At 46.0% G+C, this 24,767-nt stretch overlaps 1 protein-coding gene across 2 annotated transcripts in view; it reads right to left on the bottom strand.

Moving 5' to 3' along the window:
- MTOR (mechanistic target of rapamycin kinase) overlaps positions 1–24,767 on the bottom strand; it is a 131,595-nt gene that overhangs the window by 79,159 nt on the left and 27,669 nt on the right. For both annotated transcript variants that reach the window (XM_078452436.1, XM_060621606.2), the window contains exons 14-25: positions 24,097–24,219; positions 23,396–23,485; positions 23,187–23,279; positions 22,366–22,500; positions 21,995–22,124; positions 20,427–20,677; positions 10,200–10,286; positions 7,484–7,651; positions 6,896–7,008; positions 6,407–6,569; positions 5,184–5,276; positions 4,325–4,471 (exon numbers count right to left, since the gene is read on the bottom strand). In XM_078452436.1, the coding sequence (XP_078308562.1) occupies positions 4,325–4,471; positions 5,184–5,276; positions 6,407–6,569; positions 6,896–7,008; positions 7,484–7,651; positions 10,200–10,286; positions 20,427–20,677; positions 21,995–22,124; positions 22,366–22,500; positions 23,187–23,279; positions 23,396–23,485; positions 24,097–24,219 (1,593 nt within the window). The remainder of the gene's footprint in view (positions 1–4,324; positions 4,472–5,183; positions 5,277–6,406; positions 6,570–6,895; positions 7,009–7,483; positions 7,652–10,199; positions 10,287–20,426; positions 20,678–21,994; positions 22,125–22,365; positions 22,501–23,186; positions 23,280–23,395; positions 23,486–24,096; positions 24,220–24,767) is intronic.

Here is a 24,767-nt window from a genome sequence, read left to right as displayed (position 1 = left end):
CATGGTGCTTGATCCCACAAATCTCAAAATCATGACCTGAGCCCAAGTCAAGAGCTGGACACTTAAATGCCTAAGCCACCCAGGCACCCCTAAAATATATTCTTAGAAGATTTTCCAGGGGCTCCTGGGTGGCTCAGTCGGCTGAGCGTCCGACTTCAGCTCAGGTCATCATCTCACGGCTCGGGAGTTCGAGCCCCGCGTCGGGCTCTGTGCTGACAGCTCAGAGCCTGGAGCCTGCTTCAGATTCTGTGTCTTCCTCTCCCTCTGCCCCTCCCCCACTCGTGCGCGCGCGCGTGCGCGCGCGCGCGCGCTCTCTCTCTCTCTCTCTCTCTATCAAAATTAAACATTCAAGGGGCGCCTGGGTGGCTCAGTCGGTTAAGCGTCCGACTTCAGCTCAGGTCACGATCTCATGGGTTGTGAGTTCGAGCCCCGTGTCGGGCTCTGGGCTGATAGCTCAGAGCCTGGAGCCTGTTTCGGATTCTGTGTCTCCCTCTCTCTGCCCCTCCCCCGTCCACACTCTGTCTCTGTCTCTCTCAAAAATAAATAAACATTAAAAATTAAAAAAAAAAAACACACATTCAAAAAAAAATTTAATAAAAAAAAAAAAAAAGATTTTTCTGGCAGAACAGACACATGGATCTTCCCTAAACTAGGGAAACTGAGTAAACTAGAGCAGAGGTTCTCAAGCGAAATTGTCCAGGGAATGAAAGACATCCCCATGTGCTACACCACCTAACCATCAACAACTCAACCTCTCACTTCCCTGGGGTCACCTGGAGACCTGCACTGGCTTCTGATGAGTTATCAGTGAGTGACATCATATAAACTATTATTTTATGTCAGAAACTAAAAGATGTTACGAGACAAACTGAAAAATTACGTGCATGATTCTCAATGATCATACAATGAGAACCCTGAACCCGGAAGAAGACTGACACTACTTACTTGACTTTTAGACCTTGTTCTATTGAACAAAATGGGAGCATCAAGTTCTTTTCTATCCAGAGGCTTGTGGCTTCCTCCCTACACAAAAGATCTCTGGACAGCTGCTCTGCAGGGCATGGCATTTAAAAAAAATTTTTTTTTAATGTGTATTTATTTTTTTGAGAGAGAGAGAGAGAGAGAAAGACAAAGTAGGAACGAAGGAAGGGCAGAGAGAGGCGGAAACACAGAATCCGAAGCAGCCTCCAGGCTCCGAGCTGTCAGCACAGAGCCTGATATGGGGCTCGAGCTCATGAACTGCGAGATCATGACCTGAGCTGAAGTCGGACACCCAACCAACTGAGCCACCCAGGTGCCTCCCCTCCACAATTTTTTTTAATGTTTTTATTTATTTTTTTAGAGAGAGAGACAGAGTACGAACAGGGGAGGGGCAGAGAAAGACAGGGAGACACAGAATCCAAAGCAGGCCCCAGGCTCTGAGCTGTCAGCACAGAGCCCGAGGCGGGGCTTGAACTCGTGAGTCACAAGATCATGACTTAAGCTGAAGTCAGATGCTTAACTGACTGAGCCATTCAGGCGCCCTCCCCCTTCAAAAATTTTTTTTAAATGTTTATTTATTTTTGACCGGGGGTGGAGGGGAAGAGAGAGAAGGAGACAGAGGATCTGAAGCGAGGATCCGTGCTGGCAGCAGAGAGCCCGATGTGGGGCTCGAACCCACAAACTGTGAGATCGTGACCTGAGCCCAAGTTGGATGCTTCACCCACTGAGCCATCCAGGCGCCCCTTCGGTGCATGGCATTTCAAAAGCTGAGGACATACAAAAGGGAGGATCACTAATGTCTTTTCCCTCCAATGACGTGAAGTTGAGCCTGGGTAAGGCGGAGGTGATTCAGCACAGTGGTTAAGAGACTTGACTCTGTAGTCACGACACCCAGGTCAAATCCTGGCTCCACCACTACCAGCTGACGTTGGATAAATTACTTAACCTTTCAGGGCCTCAACATCCATGTCTGTATGGTGGTGACAGTAATGACAGCACCTAACTCGTAGGGTGAGGGTTAAATGAGTCAACTCGTAGGGTGAGGGTTAAATGAGTCAATGTACATAAAGTGCTCGCACCAGTGCCTGACACGTTGAAAGCACTCAACAAATGTCGGTAGTTATTATTGCTATCGTTATGGTTAGCGTTTGAGAAACGGTAGCAACTGAGTGCTTGGAAAGCTTAGCTTCACGGACAACTGCGCCATCTATCAGACAGGCCGAGCCCCCCATATGGGCCTTTCATTGAAAACATAACCCACTCTTGCTTCTCTGGGGTCTGTAGTAACTGTTGACACCTGCCACCGTCCCTCTGCCGCCACCCGCCGTGGGCTGCCTCAGCCGGTGACGCTGGCGCATGTTGACAGGACATCAGCTGATTCATTTAGAACGTAAGCCCAGACAGCCTCTCCTAGGACAGTAAAGCTGCTGAAAATCCTGGCGGCCATCCTAGAGGCATATACGAATGGTTTTTCTGTCTCTGGTCCCGTGTAACTCCTCTATTAGCACAGCCAGTAGAAAGATGGCCAAGGTGGCGCACTGTCACTCTGAAAGCGGCTAAAAGCGGGGGCCGCGCTGACCCCGAGCGCTCAGCACGCGAGTACGGGGAAGCACAAACGGGTCTGAGAGTCAGCGCCGGAGATCCTGCTGAGGCCTTCTGGACTGGCTCTGTTCTCTCAGGTGAGATAAACTAGAGGCTCTTTCTTCCTTCTGTTTGGCAAGGGGGACGCTTTTTTCTCCAAGTCCTGGGTAGAAAGCAAGCCTTCCTGGAAGCAAACTAGACTACTGGGGAATTTCCTAAAATAGCCCGAACAAAGCTCTAAGAGAAGGTGGACAGCTGCCTAGTTGGAAGGACATTCTGAACCCAGGCGGGCTGAAAACACATCTGGGTGGAAATGTGCATCTGGCCTCTTTGCCCGGCCCCTCCCGGAAGTGTGAGGTGTCAGCAGGGTGGCCTCGACAACCGCCCGGGAGTGCCGGGTGACTGGTGACCTTTTCCTTCTCCTGGAGTCCCGGGCTAGCAGGACACACTCCACAGAGGGACAGCAGCGTCACGCCTGCCCCAGGGGTCTTTCACCACCTCCCTCTCGGATCATCCAACGTTTCTCAGCAGGGGTCACTTTATAGCTGGCTGTGTGGGTGCAGAAGCCTGGCTCAACAGTCAGTGATAGGCCTCAGTGGTCCCAAGCTGTGTGTCAACACACACGCGCGCGCGCACACACACACACGTGCTCAAATCGTTACGGGCTGGGCCAAAAGCAGAGAACAGGGCAGCTGGGACCCAATCCTGCCCAGTTCTTTATCTCGGTCCATGCCACACTTGAAGGGCAGCTGCTGTGGGGCAACTGCTAATGAAGGAAGACTCCTACGATGGTGAAATCCAAACAGGGAGCTGCTTACAGTCTCCAGAAGCACTGACACTAATACAAAACGTGGGAAATAAGCAACCCGGTGTATGTATTTAAAAGTCAGGAACGTCACCATTATTCTGCTCCAATCGACTAGTGATGCTTTGAACCCGCCTATTTTTTAAGTGGATGGCTGGTGGCATATATGGTGAGACTACTGGTTACATCCCAGGCTTTTGTCAGCACAGAGAATTCGGTATTTGTCTGCAAAGATCTAAAAGATCTTGCTGGGGATGCCTGGGTGACTCAGTCAGTTAAGTGTCTGACTTCGGCTCAGGTCACGATCTCACGGTTTGTGAGTTTGAGCCCCGCATCAGGCTCTGTACTGACAGCACGGAGCCTGCCTGGAATTCTCACTCTAGGCCCCTTCCCCGCTCGCTCTTGCTCTCACTCAAAACTAAAATAAACGTTAAAAAAAGAAAAAGCTTGCTACTCAAAATGTGGTCCGTGGACCAGCAGCAGTGGCCTTACATAGGACTCCGGTAGAAATGCAGAACGTAGGCCTGACCTTGGACCGCCTGAGTCTGAGCAAGTATCTTCCACCCGCTGGCAGCGTTCGGCGAGCCCTGTGAGTCTCGGGAGGCTGAGAAGCCCCGCTTTAAAGGGCCCGCATCAGTCTCGGTGCTAACTAAGGAGCTCACTGGTTTTGCTCCAGTCATGTAAGAGATGAGAATGTTACTCACAACGAAGGACTCTATCAAAGCTGCAAGGAAGTTTAGAACTTTGTTCTACATTTACTCTCTATTAAAAAAATGTGTAATTTGGACACCTAGGGACAGACAAAATGACCTAAGTTCACGGTACCTAGAGTTTCAGAAAAACGCTTGGGCTGGTCTTTGGTTGTTTTACGCTGGTGGCAGCAAGAGCTAAGAGTTCTAGACAAGAGAGAAGAGCAGGCCTCTCCTTGCCAAGTCCCCCCGGAAAGCATGGACCTGCCTTTTGAAGGTTGATGGTGCTGACATGCAGTTTCTTCATGGGTCCTGTTTCTACCGGCCCACTGGCCAACGCATCCCCTTGGCCACTCCTCAGCATTCGATGCTGGTAAATCAAAGGGTCCTCTTCTTCATCAGCAAGGGTGTATCCCTGCAACCAGAGATTCACAGAAAAACCCTGCAGCTCCTCCCAGTTTGGAAAATACCCTTAATTAAACCCCGGGAGGGTCCCACCTTCTGGAAACGTCAGGACCTCAATAAGAAGGAAAAAGTTTAACGCATGGACAAAATGAACCACGGGTCGGCTATACTCCCCACTGCGGACCCATCTCCGCTGGTCACTCTTGGTCACACTGACCGCACGGACTCCGTAGTATGAGCCACGCAGCTGGCGAAGCCCCAACAACTGGGGGCAGTGATCAAAGGGACGAAGTGTCAGGAGCAGGGGTGGCAAACAGCCCCTTGCCTGGCTTTGCTTGGCCCTACAGCCAAGAAGAGTTTCCTCATTTTCCGATGGTTGGGAAAAAGAACAAACAAAGGAAGATGAGGATTTTGTAACACATGCAAGCTGCTAGAGAAGCACGCTATGGTGACCGCAAGCAAAAACGCACCGGCAGGTGGCTGGGCTCATTCCCGTCCACGCGCGGACAGCCACTTGCGGGCCGCGGCGGCAGGGCCGAATCATTGCGTCAGAGCCCAGGTCGCCTAGAGAGCCGAGCAAAACTGGCTATCTTTACAGAAATGGGCTGCCCGTCGCCGGTTCAGAACTAAAAAGCTAGATGTGCTCCCACAGCTAAGACCACGTGAATACCAACGAGAAAAGACAACGGGGGACTCTGAAACAGAAAGAAAGTGCAGTTCACCTTGACGATTCTGCAGATGAGGACGTCATAGCGCTGATGGTTGATTCGGTGTCGTACCAGGACTTTATTCACCATTGGAATGAAAATTTGGTACTGAGAGAGAAGAGGGAAGAGGTCAGAGATGCCACTCCGAAGAGTGGGAAGCAGAGAAAGGATCATTACCGCCACTATGTTGTAGCTAGTTCTTTTGGGTTTGGGGTGGCTTGGTGTTATTCAGAAGAATCATTTCTCTCTGTCTCCCTTTCACACACGCACACACGCACTACATTCCTAGTCCCCAGCATCTTCCATCTGGGCTCCTGCGAGGCCTCTGTGCTCTCTCCGCTCCCCCGCTTGGCCTAGTCTGTTCTTCCACACGGCGCTGAGGGTAATCAGCTCAGATCACAGTATCCCTGTGCTCCAGAGCCCGCAAAGACTTCTAGACTTGCCTAGGGTAAAAGCCAGAGTACGTATCATGACCCACGGTAGTGATGTGCAAATTCTGATGAGCAGCAGAATAACCTGGAGGGTTTATGAAACCAGGGACTGCCAGGCTCCACAGGCAGTTTCTGGCTCAGGTCTGGGCAGAGGCCCGAGAATCTGCATTTCTAACAGACTGCCGGCAACTGACACGGACACTGCCTGTCCAGGGACATCTGAGAACCGCTGGCCTATTGCATCTCTGTGCCCCACTGCCTTATCTCTGTGACCTGAACTCCAAGGCCTTTCCCCTGAAGCTCACTCCTCTGAAGACACACGCCTTTCCGTGATTCCATAGACCCTTCAAGCATGCTGCCTCCTCACACCTTTGCATTTGCCACTCCTTCTGCTGGGATCCAACCCTGTGGGCTCACTCGGATTCTGATGTTTACATCTCTGCTCAAATGTCAACTCAGGAGAGAGGCCTTCGCGCTCTACCCTAAATACACAGCATCCCTCCCCCACCGACACTCTGTGCTCTTATGAGACAGGCTGTGCTTACTAGCTTTGCCTCACTGGAATCGAAGCTCCATGAGAACAAGGACACCATTCTGTTTACTGCGTTACCCCCGGAACAGCACTTAGCCCACAGAGGTGGCTCAAGAAATATTTGCTAAACAGATGAAGGAACAAAAAAAGCAAACAACTTTCAGTTCTCTGACAGTTGCTGAGACCTACAGACTAACATATAGAGACCTTCAGAGAGAAGGTCATCTTCCCAAAGCCGGGCAGAAGAGCACGTTCACACAGGGGTGCGGCCTCACCTTCTTCCCCAGCTGAAAGACAAGCGAAGACAACGTGTCCATGGCCGTGGGACGCAGTTCCGGGCTCTGGTCCAGGGTTCGAACGATCGGGTGAATGATCCGGGAGGCGTAGTCAGTGAAGTCCAAGGACTCTGTGAGGCGGTCTACCGTCTCTAACGCTGCCCTGCAATTGTTAACCGACAGTAGCTGCTAACATACGGTCCTTAAGTGCGAGAAGTGGCTCAGGGTTATCTTAACGGCACCAAACGGGAAGGAATGGCCTCTCCGGTATCACATGACATGGATCCAACATATATCCCAGGGGGATGGGGACAGCTAAGATTTCCATCAACCTGGGACATTTCTGAACTAAAATAAAGGGAGCTGAGGTATCAACAACAACAACAAATGGAAAGATGGCCTGGGAACTTAAGCAAGGGACATTTTCAACAGAACATGAAAGGCTTAACTGCGGTTAGTGATGGTTAGTCCCAAAGGGCAGGTGCGTACTTGCGGGACGGCAGGGGGACTTCAGGGGCATCAAACAGCTTCACGATAGGAGGCAACAGCAAGTGCAAATAGTCGTCCAGGTTGGCGCCGAACAGCTGGATGGCAGCCAGCAGCTGCGAGAGGGAGCAGAAGGCTGGTGATGAACAAACACAGGCAGGCACCACGTATCTAAGCACACGGAGGGGGGTGATGGTTTAGGTAACTCCAAATTCTGTGGGGACTCGAAAGGCCTTAAGTGGTCTTGAACTACATTCTTTTGGCAGCACTTCCCCCCTCTTTCATTTTGCTTAGGGATTGTTTTGCTTTCTCTGAGCTGATTTCAACTGATACGGAATCAGCTGCTAGACAACAGAGAAAACTGGTGTGGGACAAAACATTCACCACGAATAAGCCATGAAAGGAGACAAAACACAAGGACAATCGAGGGAGGACTGTAAACATCCTGTTAACTGCACGCCTCGGGGATCAGCGTTCTTTCGGATGGAGCATCACCCTGTCACTCAGAGCAGGGTCTCGGCTCTTAGCTGATCATCCCCGGACTGTGAGGGATGCCGGCAATCTCTCTAGAGGACGCCCTCATGGACTCACCTTGATGGAGACGATGCGGCCTGGGCTGTTGTCATGCATGAAGACACGTAGCATGTGTGGGATCAGCTGAGGCAGATAGAGCTTAAATTCGCCCCCAAGGGCTACCACGATTTGCTCAATGAGAAGAATGATCGTGCTCTGGATCGAGGTGTTCATGACCCAGAATTCCTATAAAGAGGGAAGAGACAGAGAAGCAAAGCCAGGTGCCCTTCTGCCGAAACATGAACCAAGGAACTGAGATGGTCCAAAAAGAAGGAAATACGCAGTGAGCGCAGTCTGCCCCGTGACAGACCCCTTGCCTACCCTCCTCTCCCCGGGCCTCTTTGTAGCCCCTGTCACGGTCACAGTGCGCAAATTAAACCGCCTTTCCCTGAATGCAACCAGGCTGCTTTGCTCTTCTGTGCTTTGCCTGTGTTCTTTGCCTAGAACTCCTAAGACCGCTAAGCTCCCGTGGTCTTTCTAGCCCCGGCTCAAGCCTCACTTCCACGAAGGCTTTCTCGCTCTCCTCCCATTACACGCTTTGGGTCCCTCTGCCCTCCTCTTTTCTAGCACCTGTAATACTTAATTTTCTTTGCCACCTTCCCTCTACTAGACTATAAACTAATCAAGGGCAAGAAACCCCTCTGAGCCATCTCTGTCTCCCCAGAATCTAGCACAGCACCCGGCAGAGTCCAGCCACCGGAACACGTTGACACAGTGAATGAGTGACTAGGCTTACATCACTCAAGGGGCTCCCAGGTCACCCAGGGTGGATTCTTTACTTTGGGTACCACCTGGTCTCTACCAGGGGTAACTCCAGTGTTAACAAGGTTTCCTGCCCCTTCTGGATCTAGACTTTGCTACACAGCACCTGCCATTTGTCCCACATCATTTTCAGGCCTGGATGATGCCACAAAAGGAGCACTTTTTCTATACCCAGAGAGTCACGTTCCATATAAGTTACTAAAAACTTGGCTGATCGGCCACAGATCCTGCCTTGGTACCCCCAAATTGGTCTGAGTTTCTGACTCCAGGAAAAGCTGTCATTTCAAGTCAACTCAAAAAGAGAGCTGCCTACTACCTTGCCTAAAACCTCTGGAGAGGGAGACTTAATGATGACAGAAGTTGAACTGATGACGGCAACACACACATATTAATACTTTAGGGCCCCCAAATAATTCAGGAAAGTCAAAGGGGGAAAAAAAGAGAGAGAGAGAGAGAGAGCTCCTCAGAAGAAGGGCTTTATAGAAGCCTAAAGTATTTTTACTACAACTTTGAAAAAATCCTAATAGTTCAGAAAGTAAAAACCATACTAAAAGATGCTGGTAAAACTTTTATTTCTCTCTGCTCGGAGAGAGAAGTATTTTCTCTGAAAAAGCTATTTTCTCTAGACCAAAACCTCTGCCAAAGAAACACCACAGATTTTATGACCTCCACGGTTTGTCTGATGCTCACGCACTTGGACCGCACTGTGCCTTCTTCAGAGAAAGCCCACCCACCTTTCTGCTGTGCTACTATGGGCTTCTCTACCTCAAAGAAACCAGGCAGCCTGCCCAGGGATCACTGTTAACAGAGACTGTTCTCGTCCCAGGCTCGGGGCACTCATGAAAATGCCCAAGATCAACAGAAAGGAAGAGCCCTGGACTACCTTATCTATCTTGGAGGAAATGAAAGCTGCATTCTGCAGGTGTGAGGCTCCCTGCCTCAAAACCCTGTTTTGGGCCCAAGTCTTTTTCGGGGACTAGGTCCCCGATTAGTCCAGCTTCAAACCACGAGTACAAACCACGAGTACACACGGCTGCGTCCTGGGCCCCTCCCCCCCGGCCATCCGCCTGCTCTCCAGCACTCTGCTCAACTTCCTTGTACGGAGGCCTCTGTGGCAGGAGTCGGGGAGCAAGAGTGGTTTTAATTATTTATACAGACAGGAGATTTTTCAGTTCTGAGACCCAGTTTCTGGGAAGTTCCAGTTTTGAAGTCAGCCACTTTGATTTCAGTCCTGCTGCTTCCTCCAAGCTAACTACAAAGAGCTGGCATAGAAGAACAGAAATCGGGGATGAATTGTCTTCCAATTCTTTGAGGGCACAGCCATCTCGGCAAAGCAAGTCCCCCAGCAGAGACATTTAAATGATACAGAACAGCAGGAAGCAGGCCTCCTCCTCAAACGGGAAAACGACATCGCCACCGATGGGGAGTCCTCTGCACCTGCTTAAAGCAGGTTATAAAATCTGGGATGTGAGCCTTTCCTCCGGTGCTGCTACAGTCAGAAGGTGGCATTTATGCTCTTAAAGGCGGTGGGGGAAAGCCTCGCCTTCTTCCTCAGTGCCTGCCAGGAGTTCATCGTATTTAATAGCCCTACGAAAACCCAATCCTCCAACCTCTCTTAAGGCCATGGTTTTATGGGCCGTAAGAAGGAGGGTTTTCCTGGGAACAATAGAGCACTGTTGTGATAGTAAAGTGAAATTGCTTTGTTGCGTGTGAGGCAAGAAACTCGAGAGTTTATTTCTGGCAGAACAATGACTTCAGTCTCCCTCCCCTGTTCTCGGGTGCCACAGCCTCTGAGGGGGTACCCCCTCCCCTGTCAACACCCGCTGGGGAACCGGGCCCCGCTTTTTATCCTCGGGCTGGAACAGCTCTCTGGAGACCCATGCCACAAACTGCCCACGTTATCCAAATCTGCCTCCGAACGTTCCTTGACCCAAACACTGATGAACTGGCCAAAATATTAAGTTCTACTTACTCTCATGAGGGTGACTATTTCATCCATGTAAGGTCTGATGTGGCTCTTCACAAAGGACACCAGCATCCCCAGCTGCTGGAACAGAAACTGGAATGGAGAAGAGGTCAGCAAGTTGGCATCAGGAAGGACGCAGGACCCCCAGGCTTACCCTAAGTCCGTGGGAACAAACGAAAACAACTATGGGATCGGTTTCCACACCATTCTATGCACTGAGAGTAAGTCTAAGAAAAAAAAAAACCCAGAACCGAAAATTTTGGTGGTGACAGTGGTTGGGGCTAAAAACAACTGTCAGGTGGCTTCATACCCCAGGTGAGCTAGTTACTGCACAGCAGATGCCCTGGGGCCACACTGGCTTTTGTGAGCCACGATGCTACCTATTAGCTCTATGACCTTCATTTACCTTCTCTGCGCCCAGCTTCTTTGGTTGGAAAAAGCAGGTAACAGGCCACTTGTCTCCGAGGCTTATTTTAAGTAAAATGGGATAATACCTGGATGTGAATACGATTAAGTGCTCCATGAACACCAGCTATCACTGAAAGATTTCTGGAGTTACTGAAGACTTAAAAACGGACAGGAAATTTGCAATCAAATGTAAATGTGTCTTGTCTTTTCAGTTCTAATTCACTACCACTTACTTTCTAAAAACACAGCTAACTATTATGGTTCATTTATAGTAATTAATTAATTAGATCTTAATTCATTAGTTAGCAGTGTAACTCTAAGAAACTTTGAACCAAAACAGTAAGCAAACAGGGGGAGGGATGGGATAAGGAGAGCTGTTCAGGTTGATACGGTACAAAAGTTAAGAAGAGGTGCCTTCTGCTAAAACAAGCTGGGAATGAAAAGACTGGGGGAAAGGCAACCTCTGCTACTAAAGAGGTCTTTAGGGCATAGTTTTTATCTTGTTAGGATCTTCAGATAGTGCTACGTGTCAATATTCAGTGGCGAATCATATTCTAAATGTCCCTCCCCAAAAGATTTTTATAGCCCTCTATGCCTTTGCCTCCCCCCATTAATAAGGACGATTTAGTGCGAACATACATATTTTCACTCTTTCCACATTTGGAAACTTGAGTAAGTTGGGGATAAATAAAAAGTGTTGTTTCAAATAGTGAGCAACGGACTTACGGACTCATTATCTGATGAGGAGAGACTGACAGGACAGACAGGGTTGGGCTCGAAGGGAGTGTGGACGCATTCTCTAACCACAAGGACACCAATGGATTCTAAGCAGTTACAATCTGCTCACCACATGGCACAGTTCCGATTCAACTCAGGACGGCCGTTCCTACCTATCTCTTGGGTGTCTCCTCATTGAATCGCTGACAGTTTTCGTGAAATGTTCTCTATAAAGGACATTCCAGAGGTCAAGGGACGTGGGACTCTAAATATAATGGTTTTTTAGTTAAATTTTTGTTATGGGAAACCTGACAAAAGGTAGAAAATCAAAGCTAGAGAAAGAGCAGGGCGCTGGGGATGGCAGGGCAGAAAGGACAAAGTGTCCTGATCCTTGCTGTCATTTCATATTAGGTGTAACGGGGATGCCTCTCTGTGGCTAAGTCATCTGCAGCGGCCACACAAGGGTCCCCTCCACAGCAGCCACCTCATTTCTTCTCCTGTAGATTCTCTCATGAGATTTTTCTTCTCTTTTCCCCCTGAACGTTAGTATTTTAAAAGAACATATAGTTTTGTTCTGAAAATATGGTGGGTTAGATATCCTTACTATGAAAAGCCTAAAGATAATGCATAAAAGGTAATAAATATTGTTATTATACTAAGAGAATTGAAACCTGTCACAGAAAGCCAGACCTTCAGAGGGCTACATAGTAAGAGAAATGGTGACCCTCCCACCCCTAAAGCTGTCCAATGGCAAAAGGAGACAAAGACATCTGTCAGCCTTGATGTGATATCTAGGTAGGAAAAAAGTCTCCCCCAAGAGCTTGTAATTTCAGTTCATTTTCATATGAGTTTAGATATGGGTTATTTGGACCATCTCTGTGGACTGAGAAACTCTAAGCCAAGAGATTAACTTAAGGTTCTCTTGGATCACAGGGCAGAAGCAAATGTAAATCTGGAGAGATGCGACCTCAGAGCCAGGGAATGCCAGTGGACTAGGATATGCGATCCAAAATTATAAAACACATAAAGACAGGCCACTCAGAGCATGACTCAGCAGAAACAATAAGTAGCAGGATCAGACCCATCAAGGATTTTATACATATTGGAATTATTGGATAAAAATATAAAACAGATCTGTTTAAAATGCTTAAATTCTCACATTTATTTATGTAAAAAATGAGGGGGCACCTGGCTGGCTCAGTCACAGGGGCACGTGACTGTTGATCTCAGGGTTGTGAGGTCACACCCCACACTGGGTGCAGAGATTACTAAAAAAAACAAATAAAAAGCTTTTTAAAAATGTAAAAAATGAGGCCAATCAAGTACAAAAAGAGGTAAAAATTATATGCACACACAGCTTTTTGTTACAGGATTATTTGAAGTATCAAAAGAGTGGAAAAAACGTAAAATACATCCACAGGGATGGGTTAAATGGCGGGGGGATATCCACAGAGTGGAGCGCCATCACCTCCCAAGGAAAGAAGGAAAGATAAATTTAAAAACTGACCATAACGGTTACCTCAGGGGGTGGGAGTGCAAGTTGGTGCAGCCACTCTGGAAAACAGTATGAGGTTCCTCAAAAAACTAAAAAGAGAACTACCCTACGACCCAGCAATCGCACTACTAGGCATTCATCCAAGGGATACAGGTGTGCTGTTTCGAAGGGACACATGCACCCCCATGTTTCTAGCAGCACTATCGACAATAGCCAAAGGATGGAAAGAGCCCAGATGCCCATCGATGGATGAAGGGATAAAGTAGATGGGGTATAGATACACAATGGAGTATTACTCGGCAATCAAAAAGAATGAAATCTCGCATTTGCAACTACGTGGATGGAACTGGAGGCTATTATGCTAAGTGAAATTAGTCAGTCAGAGAAAGACAAAAATCATATGACTTCATTCATATGAGGACTTTAAGAGACAAAACAGATGGACATAAGGGAAGGGAAGCAAAAATAACATAAAAACAGGGAGGGGTACAAAACATAAGAGAGTCTTAAATATGGAGAACAAACTGAGGGTTGCCGGAGGGGTTGTGGGAGGGGGATGGGCTAAATGGGTCAGGGGCACTAAGGAAGCTACTCCTGAAATCATTGTTGCACTATATGCTAACTAATTTGGATGTAAATTAAAAAAAATAAAAAATAAAATTAAAAAAAATAATAAAAATAAAATAAAATGTAAAGAAATATTAAAAAAATAAAAATAATAAAAAATTAACTACCAGTAGAGAAGATTTAATAATACATGATTGAACATTAAAAAAAAAACAACCAAAGCACGGTTACCTCAGGGGGAAGTGCGGTAGGCAGAACAATGGTACGCCACAGATGTCCATGCCCCAATCCCCAGAACCTACCAATACATGACAAAGGGGACTTGAGAAGAGGTGATTAAGGTTCAGGACTTTGACATGTGGAGATTATCCAGGTGTGGCAAATCTAATCAAAGGCGTCCTTACCTTAAAAGCAGAGAACCTTTCCTGGCAGTGGGCAGAGAGAAAGATCTGACAGCAGAAGAAAGGTCAGGGAGATGCAATGTTGCTGACTCCGAAGGCGGAGGCAGATGGCAAAGGAACGTGGGAAGCCTCTAGAAGCTAGAAGAAGCAAGAAGATGGATTCTCCCCTACAGCCTCCAGAAAGGAATGTGGCCTCAATGGCACCCTGATTTTAGCTCAGTATGACCTCTGTCAGACGTATGACCTACAGAGCCATAAGATAATAAATTTGTGTCGTTTGAAGCTATGAAGTTGGCGGTGATCTGTTATAGCAGCAATAGGAAATGGCAGAGGAAGGAAGAAACACGGAATAGGGATGCGGGGAGAAGTCAGACTTCACTGAACATATTTTATAGTTTTGGCCCTGGAACCATGTTAATGTCTTACATAATCAGAATGAACCTCAAAGTTAAATCAGAAAACCTAGTTAAATTGGAAAAACCTCAAAGAAATTTCTAAAAACTGAAAACAAGCAGAAACAATTTAACTATAAATCAAGTTGGTTGGACAATCACTCAAAGAATTTCAAGCAACTTTAAACACGGCATTTTAAGGGGTGCCTGGGTGATTCAGTTGGTTGGGTGTCTGACTTTGGCTCAGGCCACGATCGTGTAGTTCACGAGTTGGAGCCTCGAGTCAGGCTCTGTGCTGACAGCTCAGAGCCCGGAGCCTGCTTCGGATTCTTCGTCCCCCTCTCTCTCTCTGCCCCTCCTCTGCTCATGCTCTGTCTCTCTCTCTCTGTCTCTGTCTTAGAAATAAACATTAAAAAAAAATTTTTTTTTAATAAAAAATAAACACAGCATTTTGGTGTATATCTCCAAAAGGACACAGCCTAAGAACAACAAAAAATTGCAAAAAACCTTGAACTGCATTCAGTAATCTTACTGTTATTACTAATACTGGTCATTTGCTATTTACATGTATATAAGATACATGTAGGTATGTATTTTGCAAGATAAAGCAAGTAATTATAGAAATGTCAGAACCAAGGAACAAGTTTTTCAGTGTGAGAAACAAGTATAAAATCAAAGTAAAAACTCTTAAAACTTAAATATGCATTACCTAATTTTCCTCTTTCTAAAAATTACTTATTTCTAGGTCTGTTCACTGAAATGGCTGAGAATAATGATATGTCAGTAGCAATGAGCACCCTAGCACACAAACTGCAGTTTCTAAGTACCATCTCTCACTTAAAGAAACCATAGCTCCGGGGACGCCTGGGTGGCTCAGTCAGTTAAGTGTCTGACTCTTGATTTTAGCTCATGTCATGATCTCACAGTTCAAGGGATTGAGCCCCATGTCAGGCTCTACACTGACAGTGTGGAGCCTGCTGGGATTCTCTCTCTGCTCCTTCCCCACTCATGTGTACATGCTCTTTTTCTCTCTCTCTCTCAAAATAAATAAACTTAAAAAGAAAAAAAAAGGAAAAAAGAAACCATAGCTCCTTGAAAGTGGCCATGACAAGGCTTGAGTGAAATGTACTTGATAAGCTCAATATATCTTTTTTTTTTTTTTTTTTTTTTTTGCCAGAAAGCAAGAAAGCGATCAAAGACCAAGACCACTGGCAATGTAAAAGGAACACAACAGCCACGTCGAGTGGGATAATTAGATCATGAGAAAAAACAGTGCCTTCAATGAACAGAAAACACACACACACACGCACGCACGCACGCACACACGCACACAAGTTGATACTGATACTCCAAAAACAACAGGGGTCGTGGGGTGGTGCCTGAGTCACCTTGGAGAGGTTGCAAAGGACCTGATTCATTACTCTGAAAAACTGATAAATAAAACAATCGTGCGTTTATTTTGCCCTTCCTGCATGAACTATATTTCAAATTAACTAAATAGTTGATAACATAAAGTTCTTTATAGATAATTGCTAGCTAATAAATCCAGAAGGGGTAACAGAATTAGAAATCACCGTTTTCCAGTTGCCAATGAAATAATGGTTCTACAAAACAATCTTCAATGAGCACTAAAAGGATTAGGAGAAAAGCTGATGGGGAACACAGGATCACAGTACCTGAGCCCATCGATTACCTTTTATGTTACTAGAAGTGGATCATTTAGAAAAGACTTGCTTACTAACTGTTGAAATAGGAAGTATGCAGTACGAAGGATTTCTCACCAAAAGAAGGAACCTGAATCTAACTAAGCATCTAAATCTAACCAGTTTACAAGAAGTTAAAAGACATCTTGAAGATATTATCAGCCAAATCCAGAATGGGAAATTCTATAGGAAAAATGACCTGCTTCCTTCACAAATAAATGGTATGAAAAAAAGTGGGGTAAAAAGGGGGACAGAAAGACAATTGGATATATCAGCTGAATGCCACGTGCAGGCCTTATCTGGATTATGATTTAAATAAATCAAATGTAAAAATACATTTTTAAGACAAACAAGGAGGGGGCCTGGGTGGTTCAGATGGTGAAGCGTCTGACTCTTTGAGGTCAGCTCAGGTCTTGATCTCGGGGGTCATGAGTTCAAGCCCTGTGTTGGCCTCTGTGCTAGGTATGAAACCTACTTAAGAAAAGAAAAGAAAAGCGGGGCGCCTGGGTGGCGCAGTCGGTTAAGCGTCCGACTTCAGCCAGGTCACGATCTCGCGGTCCGTGAGTTCGAGCCCCGCGTCAGGCTCTGGGCTGATGGCTCGGAGCCTGGAGCCTGTTTCCGATTCTGTGTCTCCCTCTCTCTCTGCCCCTCCCCTGTTCATGCTATGTCTCTCTCTGTCCCAAAAATAAATAAAAAAAAAAAAAAAAAAAAAAAAACGTTGAAAAAAAAAAGAAAAGAAAAGAAAAGAAAAAAAGACAAACAAGGACATTTGAAGAAGTCTTCATATTAGAAGATACTAAGGAATTATTTTTAATTTTGTAGGTCTTGTAATTTTGGTTATATGGGGGAAAAGCTTTTTATTGGTGAAATAGTATGATACCTAGAATTTGCTTTAAAATACCCCAGAAAAAATGTTTGTATGTGGGGGGGAAGAGATTGGTGGGGGTGGTAGTAATAAGATGAAACCAAATTGACAGAGTGCTAATAATTATTAATGAGTATGGGAATTTGATAGAAGTTGTCCGCTTTTGTTTACAACTGAAATATCCCATTATAGATCATTTATTAAAATTAAAGATGGCCAACAAGTAGAGGGCAAAAGACAAGAAAATGAAAGCTTAAATCAAGCCCCAAAAAGACAGAAAATAAAGAAAATAAACAAACAGATAAAGCACTAGATCAGATGGTAGAAATAAGCCCAAATTTACCAGCAATCACAATAAATGTAATTGGACTGAATGCAAAGATTTTCAAACTAGATTAAAGGGATAACCTAGCTGCATTATTATACATATCATGATCATGAGTGACCCATCTAAAGCAAAAAGTCCTTAAGACAATTAAAAGTAAAAAGATAATAAAAGACATCCTCCCTCCCTCCAAAAAAAAGATGGTGTAGCTATATTAAAACTAGGCAAAATAAATTTTAAGGTATTAAAGATATAAAGAGTTATTGCACAATGATAAAAGATTCGACTTATCAGGAAGATATGATTTTAAATTTGAACGTACCTATAATATATCCCCCCAAGTACATACAACAGAACTGACTAAACTATGAGAAATTAATAAAGCCAGCATTGTAAAGGGAGGTTTTTATCTCACTTCTCTCAGTAATGGACAGATTAAGCAAACAAAAAATTAACAAGAATACAAAAGACTTGAACGCAGCAAGTAGTAAGTTCAAATCTAACGACATACGTGGAACCTTGTGGATAACGTTAGCAAATACACACTATTCCCAAGCATGGAGGAAACATTTATCGAAAATGGACCAAGCATTAGACTATTAAGGTGGTTTCAGCAAACATCGAGGAATCACAAACCCAATGCAATTAAGTCAGAAGTAGATATCCAAAGAAGAAATCTGAAATCCTGTAAATCTGCAAATTAAAATATCCATTTCTGGATAACTCAGGGACGCAAGAAGAAAGCATAGGAAACATTAAAAACACTTCCTCCGAGCAATAATAGCATTACATTACTATTTAGCTAGAAAGAAGGAATAAACTACTGATCCACGATGAACTCAAAAGGATCACGTAAAGTGAAAGAAGCTAGACACAAAAAACCACATATGATTCCAATTCTATGAAATGTGCACAGAAGGCAAACCTACAGACAGAAAGTAAATAAAATGAGTAATTTCCTAGAAAAATGTGACCAAAACTGTTTTAAGAAGCAACAGAAAAGATAAACAGATCTTTGAACCTATAGTAAAAAAAAAAAAAATAGTAACAATTACAGGCAAATTCCACTCAGGATTGCTGATGTAAAAAAATCTCAATTAAGTAGTAGATATAAAGTCAATGTATTAACAAAATACATCATAACCAAGCTGGTTTTAGGACAAGACTTCAAGAATACTTCAACATTAGAACATATCCATAAATTCAACATATGAACACCCTGAAAGAGGAAAAAATATGAGATCATCACGCCAGACAAATAAAAGGCAGTTGATAAATCCCATACCTGTTCGTGATAAAAACTTTAGCAAATTAAGAACGCAAGGGAACATTTATAACCCTTTCAAAGCTAATTACCAAAAACCTACAGCAAACATTATATTCAGCAGTGGAATCTTTACAGCTGTCCCACTGAAATCAGGAACACGGTGAAAGATTTCCACTTTGAGCTAATCAACATTGGGTTGAAGGTCCTGGATATACAATGAGAAAAGCAATAACTAACTGGTTTACAGACTAAAACAAAAAACTAGAACTATCTTCCTTCCTTCCTTCCTTGTTTTTTTAAGTTTGAGAGAGAGAAAGCATACATGCGCTAGAACAAGTGTGAGCGGGGTGGGGCAGGGCAGAGAAAAAAATCCCAAGCAGGCTCCACGCTGTCAGCACAGAGCCCGATGTGGGGCTAGAATTCACAAGCCACGAGATCATGACCTGAGCTGAAATCAAGAGTTGGATGCTTAACCGACTGAGCCACCCAGGCCCCCCTATCTTTCTCTTTTTGTACACTGTATGATTATCTAGAGTGAAAAGCTAGATGATTAGAATTAGTAAGAGTTCAATGAGGTTGAACACATAAAAATAAACTGCACTTCTCTCCTCCAGGCACAAAGTTAGAAAATATACTTTCTAAAAAGATACTATTTCCTCCAAATGTACATCAAGTTGAATATATTATCACAGAGAGAAAAACTGATCAGAAAAATTAATTCAAGTATCTTTATAACACAGTACTCTGGGGTGCCTGGGTGGCTCGGTTGGTTGAGCACCGACTCTTAATCTCAGGGCCGTGAGTTCAAGCCCCACACTGGATGCAGAATTTACTTTAAAAAAAAAAAATTAAAGGGGCGCCTGGATGGCTCAGTTGGTTAAGCGTCCGACTTCGGCTCAGGTCATGATCTCACAGCTCGTGGGTCTGAGCCCCTCATCGGGCTCTGTGCTGACAGCCTGCTGGAGCCTGCTTTGGATTCTGTCTCCCTCTCTCTCTGCCCCTTCTCGCTCATGCTCTGTCTCTCTCCTTCAAAAATATTAAACATAAAAAAAAAAAAAAATCAAAAACATTAAAAAAAAAAAAAGCCCCCTTAAACTTTATTTAGCAGGTTTGTGGTCAGTAGTGGCATAAGTATAATAATCACAGAAGCACTCTGCAGGTTCTGTGGTTCAGAGAAAGGAAAGAGAACAAAAGGGAGCTGTGGGGAAGGAAAGGGGAAAATTCTACCTCACAGGAATGTGCCAGCTGTTAAAAGTCGAAGAAATGGTAGAACTAGAAAGTCCCTACTTTGCAATCAGTGTGACAACTGATTCAGGCAAGGGTCACCTATGAATACTCAGCCACGGGGTAAAAGGTAGTCAGGGAACAGGACAGTCGTAGTCTCGAAGTATCACCCCACAGATTACTCAATGGCTCACGAAAAAGGCAACTTTACGATGGAAAGATCTGACAGATGCCAATCTAACCGTGTGCTCGAACTCATGATCAACACTAATGGGAGAAGCTGACATTATGAGATCTGATAAGAACGTCACCTCTGCAGTATTCTCACTAAAAATGATGGACTTAGGGGTGCCTGGGAGGCTCAGTCGGTTGAGTGTCCGACTCTTGATTTGGGCTCAGGTCATGATCTCACAGTCGTGGGATCGAGCCCCACCTCGGGCTCTGCACGGATAGCGCAGAGCATGCTTGAGAGTCTCTCTGTCTCTCTGTCTCTGTCTCTCTCTCTGCCCCTCCCCTGCTCTTTCTCTCTCAAAATAAATAAACATTAAAACAACAACCACAAAACTGATGGACTTAAATCTAATCATGAGAAAGCAACCAGAAGTCCACACAGTGGAACATTCTCCCCAACAAATGCACTGAACTCTAGACACACACACACCCACCCACCCATTCATCGCCATTCTGAGGGGATAACCCAGGAAACCGGGCCGAGCCAACCGCACCTGTTCTGTCAAGTGTGAGGAGGGAGGACAGGTGCTCAGCTCAACAGCCAGTAGAGGGCAGCGACAGGAAGCTGATATGCAAATAATCTGCCTCAGCGGACCAGCTGGGGTGGAGGGAGCAGGGGTGGGGTTTTAGCTACTTACCTCCCGGATGGCCCCGTCACAGACTCGAATGACGTTGAGGAACGTGGGCATGACCTGGGGCAGGAACTGCACACACTTGAGTCCCAGGGACTTGAAGATGAAGGTGATGGCCTGGACTACCATGGTGTGATGGTGCGAGAGGGACTGGTCCCGGAAGATCCGCATCAGCGCCACCATGGACACGGCGGGGTAGAACTCGTCCAGGGGCAGGTTGCCCATGTTGACCAGCATCTCGCTGGTGCTGTAGTCAGCTAGGACAGAACGACGGCAACAGTCACGAGCTATACGTGCGTGATGTGACTCCGACTTGGAGTAGAGCCTGGCGTGCCACCAACAGCCCGAGCGCCATCGGCGTTCACGGGGAAGACAGAGAACATCAGGACCCAATGAATAGGCTGTCACCATTAAGGCTTCTAAGAGTTTCTGGCTTTTCTCTGACCCCAACTACAGAAGCCTAGAATGGTACATGATGGGTTTTCCTTAAATTGCTCTGTTTAACTTAGCTTCTTATCATTACAAGTGACAACTCTGAAGTTGAAACCGTCAGTAAAAATAATCACACCCCCTAAATGAAAGTCAAGGCCAACTCCCCAGTAACCCCCCAAATTAGGCCAGCATCTGTTCAGTAGCTGCTCGGTCCCTCTAGGGACTTCAGAGAAGGGGGTGGCAAATGCCACCAGACCTGAACAGCAAGGATCTCAAAGACTGGGTGAGGGGAGGCTGAACGGTACACTGAGGAGGGTAAGAACTCAGTGGGTCAAGAGGCTGGACAGGCACTGCCGAGTAAGGACAAAACCCGCAGGGACCCGGCCCCCACTCTGCTGAGACCCAGGACCCACCCTGGGTCTGACAGGGTGCTATCATAGGTACACTTCTCTAACACAGAAGAATACATTGGAAGCAACAAGGTTCCTTCCATAGAGTTTGGAAACAAATTATTTGGGGAACACAACATTTTGCTGGAAGGGCTGGGAGAGCCACTGCTGGATTTTCATACTTTCGGAAATAAGTCCGCCCTAGAAGAATCTGCTGTAACCCCATACCCTACCCAATCTCTCAGGCTACTTGTCAACAGACAGAGGGGCTCCAGAGCCAGACCAGTTGATGGAAAAAACAGCCCTGGATTCTGAGAGCTACTAGTTTGTCTATGCCCCCGAGCCTGGCCTCAGATTTCCCTACCGATTAAAACAGAGAGGATAAATTCTACCCTCTTGCTCCTTGGACACCAGGAGAATAGAAAACATCAAAGAAGGACTAACAAAGAACGACAGATGAACAGAGGTGAGGGAGTGATGATTCACATCTCTCTCATCAGCACCAAAAAGCGGGTACAGGCTTAGCCTGTTGACCCTTGGCAAAGAGTCTGGACAGATGTAAGGATTCCAGACACATTGGGAAGCAGCATCCCTATTGCGGTTTAAGACAAAACTCAACTTTCCACTCAAAAGTCATGAAGTGAGCCGACGTGCTGTCATTTGTTAACCAGCCCAAGGCTCTTTCCAAACACAGCCGGCAAGCGCTTCGTGAGGCAGGATGTGATAAGTCTCTCATCAGTCCCCTCAACTTACAGGAATCCTGACTTGACTTGGATTCTGACAGGCTAACAGCAGAAGCGTCGCGGGACTGGTCAATCATGCCAATGTTCACTTTGTGCTTGTAGGGATCCAGGGCCCCCAAAAGCCCTAACACACGGATAGCCTGGGTGGGGAGGGGGAGGGGAAGAAGAAAACATTCATCACAGTATCCGATGACCATAGCTTTGATGCGTATTCCTCTCGATGTTCCATGATACCCAGTTCATACCTGAACGGCCAGCTATGAGAACGAAACAGGAGGACAGGACGTCTAACCAACATGCTCTCAAGAGCATGTTAATGCCACAATCTCTCTCCATTCTTCCAGCAAAATCTTTAAAGACCGAGTGTGCCACGTGCCCTACCTCTCTCCGTGTACCCTGGTTCTGCTCAGTCTTCAGAAAATTCAGCAGGACCTCAAGCAAAGTGGGGTACTTCCTGTAGGGCTCCACCACATAGCCAGTGCTGGCCACCAACTGTCCCAGGGTCCACAGAGCCACCTGGACAAGGAACAGATCGTGTGGTCGGTCGAGTCAGTAGGAGAAAGCATGGTCTGTACTCTTCCTTAAATAATTACAGCGAAGTATTAGAGGCTTTTCCAAGAAAAAATGTTTCCAGTAGAGTTCTGTTAACCGCCAACAGAAATCCTTGAGAGTTTGGGCATAAAAACAAGGCCACAAACCGATGCCAACAATCACTGGATACAGAAGAGCCCCATCTTCCTCAAAGGAAACACACAGTCCTTCCACATCCTGAATGATTAATGGGAGAAATCGAGCTTCGAGGGAAATTAAGACTGTTCTTAATGTTAGTCACCTAATGGCCTCAGTGGCCAAAGTGAAGCCAGGACTGGGGGTGGGGGTGGGGGTGGGGGCTGCTGAAGCGTGGCTTTTGCTTCCCCAGCCACAGGCCCAGGCTTTCCTTCTCCCTCTGGGGGCCGGGGCTCTGATACATGATCTGGATTTTTCTTTGAGCTGCTACTTCCTCAAAGTTGTCTCCAGGTCAGGATGACAACGAATTCTGGTTCCATATCTTCCTTCCCTTTACTCAGCAGATACTTCTGAGCACCTACTGTGTGCCGAGCTCTGGGTCGGGCACTGGCTGGGGGCAGTGAGTGACGAAGAGAGACAAGGGCCCAGGCCTCCCAGGGGCCTGTCCTGCTCAGTCCAGAAAGAGCAGTACTCACCTGCCTTTTGGCCAACAGGGAGGAGTCCTGGAGCATGTCCATGATGATAATAAAGAGTTCATCAACCCATTTCCTCATTTCTAGGCCACTGACCTACAAAACGAAAAAGACCGCGGTAGAGAAGATTAGAAATTATGGCCTTATTTTGATTTCCTCAGAGGCTAAACAGCATTCTTTCCATCCTGTGGAAAAAGTCGTTGTCCCCTTACCTGAGCCAACTCTCCTATTGTGGCCAAGACATTATTGATCACACCTGGGTTTGGATCAGGGTCTGGATCTTTCAGTTTCAATATTAAAGCCTATGAAAAGAAGGTATCAGAAAATGAATGCAGGACAGAAATCTACCAGGAACCTTTCTTTTACATAAGTAAAATTCACCCAAGAGACCATCTCAGTCACAGATAAATTACTTCTAGGCTTTACAAATCCAGGATTTCTCTGGAATGTGGATTCTAAAACTTTTCTGAGCCCAGTCTGACATACGAGAGAGCTGGGAAGTGCCATGATTTAAAAATGTTTCCCATGCCTCCTCAAATGATACCTGTGTGATCATCTGCCCAGATGCACGTAGGTTCTGAAAGATTTCACATGCCTCTAAACGCATTCAGATTTTAAAGCTCATTTTTTCTTCATTTTGAAGGAACAATTTTATGCCACTATTTACCTACTTCTTTCCAGGCACATTTGATGATGTGCTGGAACCATCATTTCTTATCTCTTATAAAGAGAGCCCTTTCCTGCAATTGGTGGGATTTTTGTAGTTCTTTCGCTGAGAAGGGCCTGATGGGGCCCTCGTCCCCAAGCCTGGGGCCAAAGAACTTCTCTACTGAAACACTCCCATCGTCCCGAATGAGCTGACATAAGATCACCTGGAGAGAAAGTGCCAGTCTCTCTAGCTATTGTGGGTTACCTTCAGAATGGGCTCCATGTAGGGGCGGATGAGCCGGGGGGCATTGGAGACCAAGTGGCCCAGCATGCGGGCACTCTGTTCTTTGATTCTCCCAATGCCGCTGTGCTCCAGTTCTGTCAAAATCTGGAGGGAAGAAAGGTTCGTATGATAGAGGAAATTCTAGAGAGGAACGGTGTGTCAAAGGGGAAAGGTGGCAGGGAACCAGAGGAAGGAACCAGAACTCCACTACGGATCAAGTGGCTGCTAGATATTCCACAAAGGCAAACAGTGGGACACAGCAATGGTGGGAAGAGAGATCGTCTGAAACCAGTCCCAGCTCCCACGGTCCCACGATCGTCCCCGAGCAGAGCTGTGACAGTGCAGCACAGTCACAGGAGACTGAGAAAACCACCAGGGACAGTATGAGCAGGGGTCTGCAGAAATAAGGATTGAAGTGGGGCATCTGGGTGACTCAGGTGGTTGAGCATCCAACTTTGGCTCAGGTCATAATCTTGCAGTTCGTAGGTTCGAGCCCTACAGTGATCCTCTGTCTCCTTTTCTCTCTGTCCCTCCCCTGCTCACACTTTATTTCCCTCTCTCCCTCAAAAATAAATAAACATTAAAACAAAAAGAGAGAGAGAGAGAGAAATAAGGTATGAAGGAAGGGCTCTCTTTTGAGAAAAATCTCCATC

This window comes from Panthera onca, chromosome C1, assembly GCF_046562875.1.
Source record: "Panthera onca isolate mPanOnc1 chromosome C1, mPanOnc1 haplotype 2, whole genome shotgun sequence".
Taxonomy (NCBI): domain Eukaryota; kingdom Metazoa; phylum Chordata; class Mammalia; order Carnivora; family Felidae; genus Panthera; species Panthera onca.
This window is presented reverse-complemented; position numbering and strand designations above follow the sequence as displayed.